Genomic DNA, 14,560 nt, shown 5'->3' with positions numbered 1-14,560 from the left:
ATATAAAATGGTGCTGCCACTTTGGAAAAGTCTGGCAGTTCTTCAAAAAGTTAAACATTTACCAAATGACCCAGAAATTCCACTCCTAGGTATGTAACCACATATGTTCACACAAAAACTTGTACACAAAATTTCATAGCATTATTCATAGTATCCAAAAAGTAGAAATCCAAATGTTCATCAGCTGGTGAGTGCATAAATGAAATGTGGTATAATCTATACAATGGAATATTATTCAACCATATAAAGGAATAAAATTCTGATACATGCTACAGCATGAATGAACCTGGAAAACATTACACTGAGTGAAAGAAGCCAGACATGAAGGGCTACATATTATATGATTCCATTTATATTAAATGTGCAGAATAGGCAAATCCATAGACGCAGAAGCAAATGGGTGGTTGCTAGGTGCTAGGGAGTGGAAATGAATGCTTAATGGATATGGAGTGTTTTCAAGAGTGCTAAAAATGTTCTGGAATTAAATAGTGGTGATGGTTCCACACCTTGTAAATATACTACTTATGAATATCTGACCAGTGTATTCTAAAAGGGTGAATTATATCCTCAAGGGAGAAAAATGACAGAGGGACAAATTTGGCCCATGGGCCACAGTCTGCTGACCCCTGGTCTACAGAGATGGTTTTTCAAGCCACACAGACCAGAGATAGGATCCTAATTTTTCAACATATGAGCTCTGTGATCTTGGACAACTTACTTAACAGCTTTAAGCCTCATTTTTCTTCTTTCTGTAATGGGGATGTATACAGCACTTCCTTGAATTGTGTGAAGATAAAGTTATGTCAAATGGAAACTCCATGAAAGCAATCTTTCCCCAGGGCCTAGAACTGGCCCTGCATTCAATGTACATGAATGAATAAATAAAGCATTTAGTGCAGTCACTGGCTCACTGTAATAAATAATAATAGCAAACCCTTATATACCATTCACTCTATGCCAGGTATTATTCTAAGTGCTTTGCACACCTTTATCTCATTTTAATACATACTGTGATCATCATCCCCATTTTCCAGATGGGAAAACAGACACAGATAGTGTAAGTAACCTGCCAAAAATTATACAACTAGCATATGGTAGGGCCAAAATTAAAACCCGGGTGGTCTGGCTCAAGTCCATGCAATTAATGTTGAGTGTGGATACGATCATTGTCATCATCATTATCATCAGAGCTTAATATATATCCAAGTATAGTGATCCCATTTCTCCCTATGGTATCCAAGCACACAATAACTCCTGTATTTCCCCAACATTTGATTTAGGGTGAGGATGCTTCCCAAGTCTCCAGTGTTCTTCTGGGGAGCATATTTATTCTTTCATCCAGCCATTCATTCGTGTGTTCATTAAACATGTACAAGATCCCAACTATGTTCTAGGCCCTGTACTATATAGATATAAGAAGGCATACTCTCAAAAACAAAAAGAAGGCATACTCTCTACTCTCAAAGAATCAAAGTCTAGTGGGGAAGATAATTATAATCCAGATGGTAAGTGCTATATGAGAGATTCACACAAGGGTAGTGTGGAAGCAGGGAAGACCCAGAGGATAGTGTGGAGATGAGAAGAAGGAAGGACCTGTGAAAGCTTCCTGGAGAAAGTGGTAGCTAGAGAGGAATGTGGATTAATCAGGTAAAGGAAGGGACAATTAAATCTGAAATGAGGTTTAAGTATATATACAGGTCAAGAGGCCCAGGAGCCCCTGGTGAAACCCAGGCACGGTGTCCAACATGACTGAAGGCCAGGCTGCAGGGGTTGGGGGGTGGTCCTGGAAAAGCCTCAGTGCCACGCAGGTTTGGTCCTGGCAACTACCCAGCATTCCCTAGCCTCCTTACCTTTCATTATTTTAATTTGCAGCACTTATCACCATCTGACATATATCCTTGCTGTTAACTTACTGTCTGTCTCCTCCCATGAGAATGTGAGCTCCCTGAGGGCAGGGACTTCATTTTGATCACTGCTCTGTCTCCTTTGTCTACCACATGCACACGTTTGTATTACCTGGCTATAGTAGGCACTCAACAAATACTCTTAAATATATGAATGAGTGAAACATAATGAATAAACTAATGTCCTGGAAGCTCAAGGGAAGGCAGAGAGCATTAAGATACAGACCCAACCCCCAGGACGTTACAGGCTGGTGGGTTACCTAACATGTGGACATGAACACCTATTACACCCTGTCTCCTCCTTCACTTCCTGCCTCCTCTCCTAGAACTTTCAGACTGTCTTCTGGCCACTTAAATTTCCTATTCCCTCACATACATTTCTCTAACCCATGCAGAACTTTGCATTTCTCGACAGCAGTCCATGCCCCAACATACACTGGCCCACCCTCATGGCTCTGCCTATCCAAAATCCCATTCCTGATAGCTGCGTGCAATCTGCTATGTGCTGTTAACATGATTCTCATTAATGTATGAATCACTAGCAGAGAAGCCTAGGGTGTATGATTTTTTAAAACTTCTTGTTATGGCAACTTTCAAACATACACAGCAAAGAAAATGAGAAGGAGAAAAGAACCCCCATATGCCCATCACCCAGACTTCAACGATTATCAATATTCTATCATTCTTATTTCTTCTATTCCCATGTTTTCTTGAAGTATTTTAAAGCAAATCCCAGGTACCATACCATTCCACAATGACTGGCCTGCAAATATTTCAGTATGTTTCTCCAATAGATAAGAGCCTTCTCCTGACATAACCATAATGCCATTATCAAGTTTTACCTATTTGTCTCAAAAGATCTTTCTGCACAGATTTGTTCAAAACAGGATCCAAACATGGCCCACACATTAAACACCGATTTATTAGGTTTAAGGCCTATTGGTAGAATTTCGAGCTGCATGGAGAAGTGGGGACTAATCACCCAAAGCCTCTGTGAGCACCCCAGATTCCCTAGCCCTAGGGGCTTCAGGGTGGCCTCTCCCCAGCCAGAGAAAGGAGCAACCATCCAAGCCCCTATCAGACCTTTGTTCTGTTCTCCATTAAGAGGTAGAGGGATTGGCACCTCAGAGTGGGGTGGGGAAGGGAGAGGAAAGAAAACCAGAGAAATGCCTTGCAATTAGCTTTCTGCTCTGCCTCCTGCCCAGACACCCCCAGCCCCCAACTCATCCTGACCTCAGAAGTGTTTGATTCAGCTGTGTAAAAGTAATCATAATTGCAGTCATTTCTAGGAACTGCTTACCATTATGCCTAATTAGAGTACAGCATAATACTCATTATGTATATTATTAAAGATGTGTCAGATTGACTTTGTCACAAGTTTTATTTGATTGCAGTACAAAACCGCTCCAGCATACACAGGCTTCAGAGCTTTTGCTCCTGGTCCTGGAACCACACAGCAGGAGACCAGCTGTCAGCAAGCCAGCTGCTGAGCATCCAATCCTGTCCCATCCTGTCCTCTCCACATTCGTGTGTACTTGCTATGCTACAGCCCAGGCCGGCGGTGCCTGCCTGCCTGCCCTTCCTTTCTTCCTTTCCTCGGGCTGCACATCTGGGCTTGAGGCAGAATGATTCACACTCACAAACAGAAACAATCAAAACAACAAAACCCTGCAGGCTCTGCCAGCATCAACTACTGCTTCCCCTGTCCACAGGGATCTTGGTCAAGCTTCTTATTGACCCAATTCTTGCAACATCTTTATTATTCCCCCCACTTGGGGGATGGGAAATGTGAGATGAGCTGATGTGTCCAAAGTCATCGAGTTCATCATTAGCAGAACCAGAAGGAGAACCAGAGGCTGTGGCCACTGAGCCAGAGCGTCTATGAGAGCTCAGGCCAGGTCAGGCTCCATCCATTGGGTATTCCTCTTTAGTAATGGATGCATTTTCAATTTTCAAATGTACTAAGTGATGTTGCCTGTGCTGTTGGACAACTTTCTGAGAAGCAAGCACATGAGAGTTGAGGGGTGGGGCTGGAGAGCAGCAGTTTTCCAACTCACGTTTGCAGGTCATGGGAACCAAGTCAATAGCCTGAACCAGGAGGCCACCCAGGCCTTGCCTCATGGGTACATTGTTTGGCTCTGCCAGCAGGTTTCTTGCTACTTGCCAGCACCAAGGCAGTTGCTGATCAGGTATACCAGTGTAGAAGAAGCATGTGTACCATGTCAGATCACTACCTAAAGAGCCTTCCCTTTGGGTCCTGTGCAGAGCCAATAAATGAGTTTGGTGCATGGATGCTCAATGCTCATTTGTTCAGCTGGCCTTGAGTGGGGGTCATCTTTGTGCCCTGCTCTGTGCTAAGTAAAGCTACCATATGCTTCTTGCTCCTGACAGTTGCACTCATGGGGAAGAAGGGCATGCAAACAAATATGCCAGATTGGGCCAGCGGGTTGTAAAAGGCCTTATGGAGTAAGAGAGAAGGGAACGAGGAACTCTGCCTTTGGGGAGTCAGCAAAAACTTCAAAGATGTTACATTCAAGCTGGTCCTTGAAGGATGAGTAGGAATGGCATAGACTCAGAAGGGAGGGCCAGGCATTCTCTGCAAAGGGAACAGTGAGCAGATAGGCAGGGAGGTGTGACAGAGCGGGAAGGAACCCAGGGTCCTTTAGCAGATGCAGAGTAAATGACTTCCTACTGATGTATCTCAAGGCCTTAATAATTTAAGGTCAGACTTCCAGGTGGGCCATCACTCCAGTTTACTGATTCCCCATGACCTTTACTTCCCCTCCCTGCTTTTGTGTCAGCCTTTTGGGCTTTTTGCAGTCCCTCTGCACTTAGCTCAAAAGCTGATGCTTAAATATGCCATTTCAATTTGTTCATTCCAAATTTTGCACCAACCACACTGGCCAACTAGAATGGCTTCACTACATATTCTAGGTTTCTCAGGGCAGCAAAAGGAGGCCTTTTTTCCCAAGAGTCAACCCAAGGAAGCAGAGCCTGCTGTGGGGAGGGGTGGCCCCAAATCTCTGAGGACACCTGGACTCCATGTTCTAAGCCTTTGCTGCCCTGTGCCAGTTCTCAACCAAATGGCCTGTTTGTTTAGTGACTGACCTCCATCTTCTTTTGAAGGACATTAAAACACTGTTGGTTTGAGTGTGTCAAAGTAATGAATTGTCCTTTTGTGGACTCAGATAAACTATTAGCAGACAAGCCCAAGAGTACTTTTACTAATCTGCTGATAAGCATTAGCTACATCTAGAGCAATGAAAGGATCTAACAGCCGCAAGTTAGAGTATTTGAAATGAAAGTGAAACCCCTTCCATTGGCTAGTCTCTACAGCTTTTCACAAAATTCTTCCACTGAGCCTTATAAACACACCACTAAAGTTGGCAGGGTGGAGATTTGTGTCCCCATTTTACCAACGCAGAGACTGAGACTTAAGGGGCTACATGATTCCAGGTGGTTCTGATGTTATTGGAAACCAAGCCTCAGATCACAGTGCTGGGAGCATTCCTACTGCCCCGTGCTACCTGGTGCTGGGCCAGCCTTGCCCCTATGGTGGGGCGAATGTGGGCAAAGGCAGCACTCACACATTTACAGGACAGCTGGTTGCTGTTTAGCATGCAGTCTACAGGTTCATCGCACCGTCCACAGCACACTCACCTTAAGAAGGACCTCCAGATGTTTGCCATGTTAGCACCAAACTAGTACAATAGATACAGAGTGATAAAGAGCAACCTCTGGAAGCAGATACCTCTCCAAGTTTTAAGTCATTTACTCCCTTCTTACCAGCAGGATCAGATTCAACCTGCATAAATCTGTTTTAGTGTATTTTAATTGCTTGTAAACTAAGTGTTTCCTGGATATGCCACTGACCATGAATAATTAGAATAATTTCAATGACTGGGTTTTCAAAGTTAAAGGGAGAGCAGACAAAAAGGGGCTGCTCAGAAGGGAGAGTCATTGTTAAAGCCTAAGTGGAAGCGTCATCTCAGCCTTCTCCAGTTTTGTTTTGTTTTTTTTTCATGATGTCACTAGAGCTGCCTGTTTTTCAGCTACCCTGGCTTGCCCTTCATTTTGCATCTCTAAAGTTAGGTAATGCCAGCTGCTGACAACAACCAAGTCCAAGTAGCCCAAGTGGCCACATGTCAGAGTCATTCACTCACTCGGCAAAGATGGATGGAGCACCTACTATGTGCCAGGCACATACCAAATCTCAAGGATAAAGAAAAGAATAAGTCCCAGTTCCCAACCTTGAGAAGAACACTGCCTAGTTGGGGAGACAGGCACATAAACAAACAATGACACTATACTGTGATAAGTGCTACAACAGATTGGACAGCAGCCTGTGGGAACACACAGGAGGAATTTATTCCATCTTGGGGAGTTGAGGCCAGTGCAGGAGAGAAGCAACATTTAGCAGGGGCTCAGGGATGCAGAAGCGTTGACCAGATAAAGAGGAGCAGGGAGAGACACTAGAGTTCAATGCAGCTGCAGGTTAGGGGCCAGAGCCCAGACCTTGCTGAGCAATAAGACTGTGAAGGCCTTTGTATATTCTGCTTTAGAGTTTGGACTTGATCGTACTGTCAGTAAGGAGCCAACCACGGTTTTGAAGCAAGGGGAATGACATGATCAGAGCTGACTTTCTGACTGAAAACTCAGAGAGGGAAAGAAGACAGAGAAATCAGTTAAAGGCTAACTCAGAACATGGCTTTGGTTTGTCTTCCCTCTAGACTCCAGGAGCTCCTTGCCTGCGCATCTGTTATGGCACTTACCACAGAGCATAAGAGTCAGGCTTTGCACAGCTGTCTCTCCTTCTCCTCCTTGAGGGCAAGGGCTGAGTCTCATTCATCTCTTGGCACCCAGAGCCTGGCACACAGCAGAGCTCAGGAGACATTGGCATCAAGTGAATGAGGGAAGAAATTAATCCATAGGTTCTAAGCAAGTACAACTCTGATCTGCCCCCCAAGTAACCACTCTAATGGATGTATCAGAGATAAATCCCGCTCTGCTGGAGTATCAAGTCCATCCATGACTTTTCCCCTGCCACTGCCAAGCCCATCAATCTACCACTATCACAAAGGAAGGATATGCCTGTGCTGAGAAGATGAGACAGACGGTTACTCACAGACTGTGCTGGTGTGGGTTATGACCCAGTACTCTATTCTTTCTGAGAAATTAATTTTTGATGGTTTGTTTAGACTGTATTTTCATTGTCCTCATTCTACTCCTTTGGTCCTTCTTACCTTCTTTCCCTTCCTGTTTAAATCTTACTCATCTTTCAAGACCAGTTCAGTGGCTTCCCATCTCCTCCATGAAGCCTTATCCATTACCTGGCCCCCACACCCAGAATTAAGAATTCCCACTTGAATTCCCTTAGCTCTAAAGAAATGATTCACCTCTAACACTCATCTCATTATAGTTATTCCTTTGCCTGTCTGCCTTCTCTACCATACTGTAAGCTCCTCAAGTGCAGGGATTGTCTGCCTCCCAGCACCTCCCACGCTGCAGCCCATCTCAGCAGATAGCCTCTGAGTGTTTTCAAGTAACACCCAAGGTATATTGCTTGTTGTTCAGCTGTCCCCTAAGAGATAATGCCAGTCTTGGGAGTACCCTCTGCCTCTGTCTATCTTCTTGCACATGGTTAGAAATGCTTTTCTTCCTCTGACAAATGGCAAGAAAAAAAATCATTGCTCATCAAACAATAGGAATATCTCACAAAGATAGAGCTCCCCTAATCTCTGTTGCTTAATCCCATGTCATTTCAGGTATTTTGAAAGTACCCGATCCAGTGCTTCTAAACAAAGCATAAGTACACTGACCCATTCAAGGTCATAAGTTCAAATCTTTGCTGAGGAGCTTATGGTGCTGAGTGAACAAAAAAAGAAAATGAACATTCTCTTTGGAAGGACTTATTCTGAAATAGCACTACTTGGAACACATTGAGAATCAAGTACAAAGAATTCAAGTGTCCTAGGTAGAAATGTCCAGCAGATAATTATAAATTCAAGTCAGAGGCTGCAGATAAACACTGGACTCAGAGATGTAGGACCTCTGCATAGAAGTGATTAGAACAACAGTGGAGAGAATGAACTCTCACAGAGAGAGAGAAAAGAGCTGAGAATACAACCCACATGTGAGAAACAGGTGAAGGAAGAGGACTCAGGGAAGGAGACTGAGAAGAAGCTACGAAAGGAGTGGTAACGAGAGAGAAGATAGTGCCAAAAAGAGGGGTAGTTGCTGACATATGCCAGAGAGACATCACATAGGACAAGTGGTAACTGAAAAGACATCAGGTTGGGCAATTAGGAGGTCACTCTTGGGGTCCTAAAGCAGGAATAGCAAATACAGGGCACAGATGACTCCATCCCTCCAGTCCCTACCCTGCCCACCATGTACTCCCACAGATTACTTGTCAAACTGATCTTGGCACGTTTTTCTGCTGAACCTAAACGCAGCCTCAGCATCCTTTTCAACACAGTACCCCAAGCAGCCTACTACCAATCAATCAGAATTGCTAACAAGCTGAACTCTCTTTGCCAACTTTCTTCTACAAGTCATCTCAGTGGAGGTATGGGGAAGAAGCCAGACAGCCGTGGGTCGAAGTATCTGAGAAATGAAGAGGTCGAGGTGGTGAAGAAAAGAGAGGTCTTAAAAAGATTAGCAGTAAAGGAACAGAGAGGGGGCAATTGTTTGGAGTAGCACAAGGATCAAGCCAAGGCAGCACTTTACTGATCCTCCAGCAGAACCCATTTTCAAAGTTATCTTCCTACTTGTCCAGCAGCAAGCCAGGTAAAGCAATATCCCTACATTCACTCTCCTTTCTTCCATCTTCACCCTTGGCTTAGGAGAAAACTGATGAAAAAAGCTTCATGTTATAGGCTTGTTTCCAAAATAGTCACTTGATTAACAGAGACATATGGTATAACCAGAGTTGGCCCTGCATATATTTATGAAGGAGGAATTCTAATAGTGGAAATTTGAGGGTCAGCGATGTGGGGAAGGTATTAGTCTTGGCCAGGCCTTTCCCCCAAGCCCCTGAAACCACACCCTAAGGGAAAACCATGGCCTGCAGGGAGACCCCTAACAAATTGGTGGCCACTCTGCCCTTGTCTCTTCTGCCACCTCCTCTGTACCTCCTTCCTTCCCTAGCCGGTTTACACCACCCTCTCAATTTTTATCTCCTCTCCTTTCTATCACCTCTGTCCCCCTGCCTCTCTTTCCCACCACTTCCAATTTCTCATTCCTCCTGTCTTCCACCTTTCTTAGTCCCTTCCATTTGGGTCTTTCTCTTCTTGATTCCTCTGCCCTCTTTCTGGTTTCAGAGTTTTCAGATACAGGGTACACTCTACGGAATTCACCCTCATTCAGTCTGAATGGACATTTGTAAAGAAATCCACTTTTACTACTGTCCAGTACATGCAGAACTCCTGTTTCTTTGTATAGCTGATAAAAGCACAAAAAATAATATCTAGAATTTAATGAGAGCAATTACTGAGCATTTGCTCCAGGCACTGTTCTAAGGGCTTTACATGAATTAACTCACTTATTGTCACAACAACTCTATAAGACATGTTCAATTATCCTCATTTTACAAACAAGACAACCAAGGCACAGAACAGTTCAGTAACTTGCCAAAGGTCACACAGCTAGTAAATGATGGAGCAAAGATTTAGGGCTCATCTCATATGACTCCAGAAATCTCACTCTTTAACCACCTTGCTTTTTGCTTCATGATGTAATGGAAAGCCCACTGGGCTGAAAGCACAAAGCCATAGGTTAAAGTTCACATTTGGTACTTGAGCACAATGATCTTAGACAAGTCACCTCACTTATCCAGGGCCCCATGCATGTGAGGGCATTTTATTGTACTCTAGCCAATACCACACAGTTAAGCTTGGATTTATTCCTCTGCCCTTCCTGTACTTGTATCTATTTAGATTTTCATCTCCTTGAGAGCAATCACCAGATCTTATTATTTTTTTGGACTCAGCTTTCTCCCAGAACCAAGAATGATGCTCAGCACCTAAAGAACATATGCATGCACACACGCACACATACACACACACACACATACACACCATAAGCACATACAAATTCGTGTGAATTGATCTTCCTGAATGATGATACACTAAAGGACTATGTATATGTGTGTGCATGACACCTCTAAGTACGTTAGCTAATGAAATAAGACTAGAGAATATTGGGCATATTCTTTGCTTAAGTACAATTGGTGCTCAAAGAAGCTAACATTTCCCAGGTTTACCTGATTATTTTGCTTAATGAACTTTTATCTATGCCAATAGTTAAAATACCATTAAAACTTATGAATAATAAATCTATTTCCATGGCCTATCCATTCATCCACTCAGTCATTCAAATAGTTCTTAGCACTGGTATATGAGCCCCACCATGAAGCAGTTCTTCAGTACTGACTCTGCTCAAGGGCTAAGATGAGTACCACAGGCAGGACACAGATGTGGTCTAGAGGAGATGCCAGGTTTCCATCCTCATGGCCACCTCCACATGTAACACCTTATCTCCAGCAGCCCATATTTCTCTGAGCTCTCGGTCATGCTTTGGACACTTCAAGTTCCCCATTCCCCAGCCTACAAGCCACTGTCTTTGATGTGCTACTTCCTGCCAGTGCAATCTAACAACTAACTAATGCGGTTATTATTTTTGTTAGTGTTGTAAAGCCATGGCAAAAAAAAATGTATTCCCAATAATACCACTGCAATATTATGTCCTTAAAATGTACCATAAATTATATATATAACAACTGAATTTCCTGTAAATGGAAATTTTTTTTCTGGGGAAAAGGCCTTTTTTGTTTCTATCATAGTGGGGCCCAAGTTCTTCGATGGAGTAATTGATGATATAGGAAACATTAAGAAGCATCATACAGGATCATGTCATGGTTCAAAGCACTGGTGCTGCTTCTCTGGTTTGGATGGGTTGTGTTCACCAAGTGACTCAATACAAGAAATGCTCTTCCTGATCAGGGCCCACATCACAGTCACCCACACAAGCACCCCAACTGAAGACAGAGCAAAGCCTCAGGGGTCTGTAAGAGGCATTGACACCAACCTTGGCCTTACCTGATAGAATCAAGTCTAATTTTTAGGAAAGGGATAACCTTGAGTTCACAATAAAAAATCTAAGAGCTATTTACAGTATTACAAAAATGGGGCTCTCTAGAAACAGTGTCATTGTATTGCCTACTGCGTAGGAGAGGAATGCTAGTTTAGCCACAGGAGCTATTGCCAGGGCAGCAAATGTACCTCTGTAGCAATCTCTAAAGCCCAAAGGCCATGAGATTTCACTCTGCAGTTCTTTCTTGGTTGCTCTTTTTCTGTTCACTGTTCCTTTTTCTTAAAAGCCCCTATGACCTTAAGGCCTCGGCCATGACCTCACTTCCACACACCATCATCATGTCTCCTGCTAAGCATGGTGACCCAGATGCCCTGCTGTCATCTCAGACCCAACTAAACCCAAGTCCTTAGCCACATTAAACCTTTCCATAGCCACACTATCTCTTCCTGTTCATTTGCCCCAACTCCATTGATGGCACTGTGATTCTCCCACTTACCTAGACTCAAAATCTAGGAGTCAACTGTGACTTCTCCCCTCTCTCTTTTCCTCCACAGCCAGCCAGTGAGCAAAGTCCTGGGGAATCATCCTTCACAATGGCACTGTCCCTTCCTCTCCATCTCCACAGCAATCACCCTTGTTCAAGCCCTTGTTGTCTCCCTCTTGAACTACTACAGAAGCCTCCCCACTGGTCACCCAGCATTTGTATACTGCTCCCAAGTTTCCAAAGGCACAGCTCCAGTCCAGACACTGCCCTGGTGCCTGTCACATTAGCTCCCATCTGTATGACTTAGTTGTGAGAATTAAGTTAGTCAATCCTTAAAAGGTGCTGAGACACTTTAGCTGCCTGACATGTAATTAGCCTTTAATAAATGTTAACTGTCATTACTTTTATCTTTATCACATCCACCTGGGATTCAAGGCTCTCCATGCTCCATGCTCTCCTTTTCTACCTTTAGCCAACTTATTATACTTGCTGCTCCCCAGACTTGTCCTGCATTCTCTTTCCTCCATGGACTATGCCCAACCCCACCCCATCCCTCCCTGTTTGCAATCACCCTAGCCTTCAAGACCCTAATTCTCCCTGCTGGATGTCAATCTCCTCAAAATCCCAAACACATTTTATTTAATTTGTTCAACAAACATGAATTGAGTACCCATTGTTTTCCAGGCCCTATGCTAGGACCTGTAAGTAATATAAATATGAATAAAACAGGGTTCTTACCCCATGGAGCTCTGGCTAAGGGGCCAAAAAGGCAGGCACAACTAACTCTAAATCCCTATCAGGTTGCCTCAGACTCCCCTCCTATGGGCTCCTCCCCTCAGTCTATAAATATCCTTAAGATCCTCCCATCTTAAAACACCCACCCTACCTCAGCCCCACCCATGTCAAACTCTGAAAAAGAGAGCGCGTTCTTCCCATCATGCTCATCTCCACTTCCTCCCATCTGACACTTCAGCCCACTGCAGTCGGGCCTTGTTCACACCCTCCACTGACTTTGCTTCAGCAAAGGTCTCCTTCCCATGGGCAAATCAAAAGACTCCCCTTCATTTATTTAATCTCTCTACAGGATCTCAAATTGTCCCCAGAACCATTTACACACCCTCTATCCATCTCTGAAGCAGTGGAGGTCCCCCATGACTCTTTCCCTGCCTCTCCTCTCTTCTCACCCTGTGGTAAGCCTCCCCCGCCAACAACGGCAGTTCCCGGCAAGTCTCGTCCACTTCCCTCATATCACTGATAGCTCCCAAATCTCTAGCACAGATCCTGTATCTTAGGCCCAACTTCTCTCTGAAACTCCAGACCACTCTATCATCATGATCCTGACCCTCAACCTGCCCCCTGCTGAAACCCCACCTTACACACACACCCTGCCCCAAGCCCTTGTCCTTTGCCTGTATTCCTCATCCTCCTACACAGCCAGAAATCCTTGACTCTCCCTTCCTTACTTGCCACATCCAATTCATTTGTTTAGTCCTATTGGTGCTATATTTTCAGTCTTTCAGTCTCTCCATTCCTCCCACAAGTATCCTCGTTCGGGCCTGTTCCTCATCACTGACTGAAGCACCAGCCTTTTCACTTGTCTCCCTGCTTGCATCCCTCCCATCACCATTCTCCACACTGTGGCCACTGAGCCCTGTAAAGTGTACAGCTGACCTCTTCATTCACTCATTTACAAGTTCCACCAGGTTTCCACCCACTTAACCCCCAAATAGTTATTTGCCACTTACTAGGTGCAAGCACTATTTGGGAAACCAGCAATACAGCAAGGAGCAAAACCATGTCCTGCCCTCATGGACCTTCCAGTCTGGGATAAAGCCCACAAATGCCTTAGTGTGAGAAGCAGGCAGCACCTAACATGAGACTCATGCCTGCCTCCCCAGCTGTGTGTCCTGATTCTCCTTATGCCCTACCCTCGAGCCACATCAAATCATTTAATTGCATAAAATGTGCTGTTCTGTTCCACACTCCCTGCCTTTGTCCCAGCTCTTTTGGGAATGCCTCCCTCCCACTTGCCATACCCCCTTTTCAGAGCCACCTATGCAGTCACTTCCTCTGGGGTAGCTTGGAGGTTCCTGTAAGTAGTGCTGACCTTCAGAATGACCTGGGTTCAAATGTCTCAGCTACACATGTGCTAGCTCTGTGACCTCAGTGAAGTTATCTGACTGTTCTGTGTTTCAGATCCTCATTTTAAAATGGAAATAATTGTAGTACCTTGGTATGAGTTGGTTGTGAGAATTCTGTTAGTCAATCTGTAACAAGTGCTGAGACACTTTAGGTGCCTGACATATAATAAGCCTTTAATAAATGTTAACTGTTACCAACTTTTATCTTTAGCTTCATCATTACACCTCTCATCACACTGCTCTATAATCCTTCCTATGAAATCATTACTGTCTTTGTATTCCAGTGACTTTCCTAGTCAGACACACAGTAGGTACTTAAGAAATGTTGAAGGAAGGATTAAAGAACTGGCAACTCCAGGTTCATGGCCTGGTTCCCTGTGACTGAATAGGGTTGTGAAGGAATAACAGCAACCTGAAGGCGCCTTCTGAACAGCTCTTTGACCAAATACCTAAGTGTTTGCTGTTTGTGTTGTGTGAACAAGAGAGGAGAGCACTGAGCAAGAAAGATACCAGGCTGTACCATATGAGCCCTGAGCTATTTCCATTTCTTTATTCATTGGTTCTTGGGTCGAGAAGGGACTATCAAGCAACCATTACCTTCAGCTCCCATCCATCAGCCCCACCTCGTATTTTCCATTTGCCCCCTTCCCACTGCCGTGTTTCCCTCAAAAAATGTATAAACTGAAACCTGGAAAGCCAAAAATATACTAAAGGAAAAGGGGACGGGGTGGAGAAGGGTTAGCACCTCCCTCCTTTTGCTGAGATTAAGGACAGCATTTTCACTTGAAGGATGGCTGGCCTCTTTCATCGCCTGCTCCACCTGTCTGGGAATGGGATTGCTGCTTGCCCATTTCCTTTCCTCTTCAGGGCTGGAGGGCAACCTCAGGGTGGAGCCTTGAGCTATTTCTAGTGCTGGCCAAATCCCTCCACTCCAATAT

At 44.4% G+C, this 14,560-nt stretch overlaps 1 protein-coding gene across 8 annotated transcripts in view; it reads left to right on the top strand.

Annotated features, from left to right (window-relative positions):
- HDAC8 (histone deacetylase 8) overlaps window positions 1-14,560 on the top strand; it is a 296,351-nt gene that overhangs the window by 245,423 nt on the left and 36,368 nt on the right. The window contains exon 10 of one of the 8 annotated variants that reach the window (XM_036890952.2): window positions 6,635-7,007. The exons of the other annotated variants lie outside the window; for them this stretch is intronic. Within the exon in view, the coding sequence (XP_036746847.1) occupies window positions 6,635-6,688 (54 nt within the window). The 3' untranslated portion in view covers window positions 6,689-7,007. Of the gene's footprint in view, window positions 1-6,634; window positions 7,008-14,560 lie in introns of those variants that run through there. 8 annotated transcript variants of the gene reach the window in all.

Source organism: Manis pentadactyla, chromosome X (genome assembly GCF_030020395.1).
Source record: "Manis pentadactyla isolate mManPen7 chromosome X, mManPen7.hap1, whole genome shotgun sequence".
In the NCBI taxonomy this organism is placed as follows: Eukaryota; Metazoa; Chordata; class Mammalia; order Pholidota; family Manidae; genus Manis; species Manis pentadactyla.
Note: the sequence above shows the minus strand (reverse complement) of the source record. Positions and strands in the feature narration are given on the sequence as shown.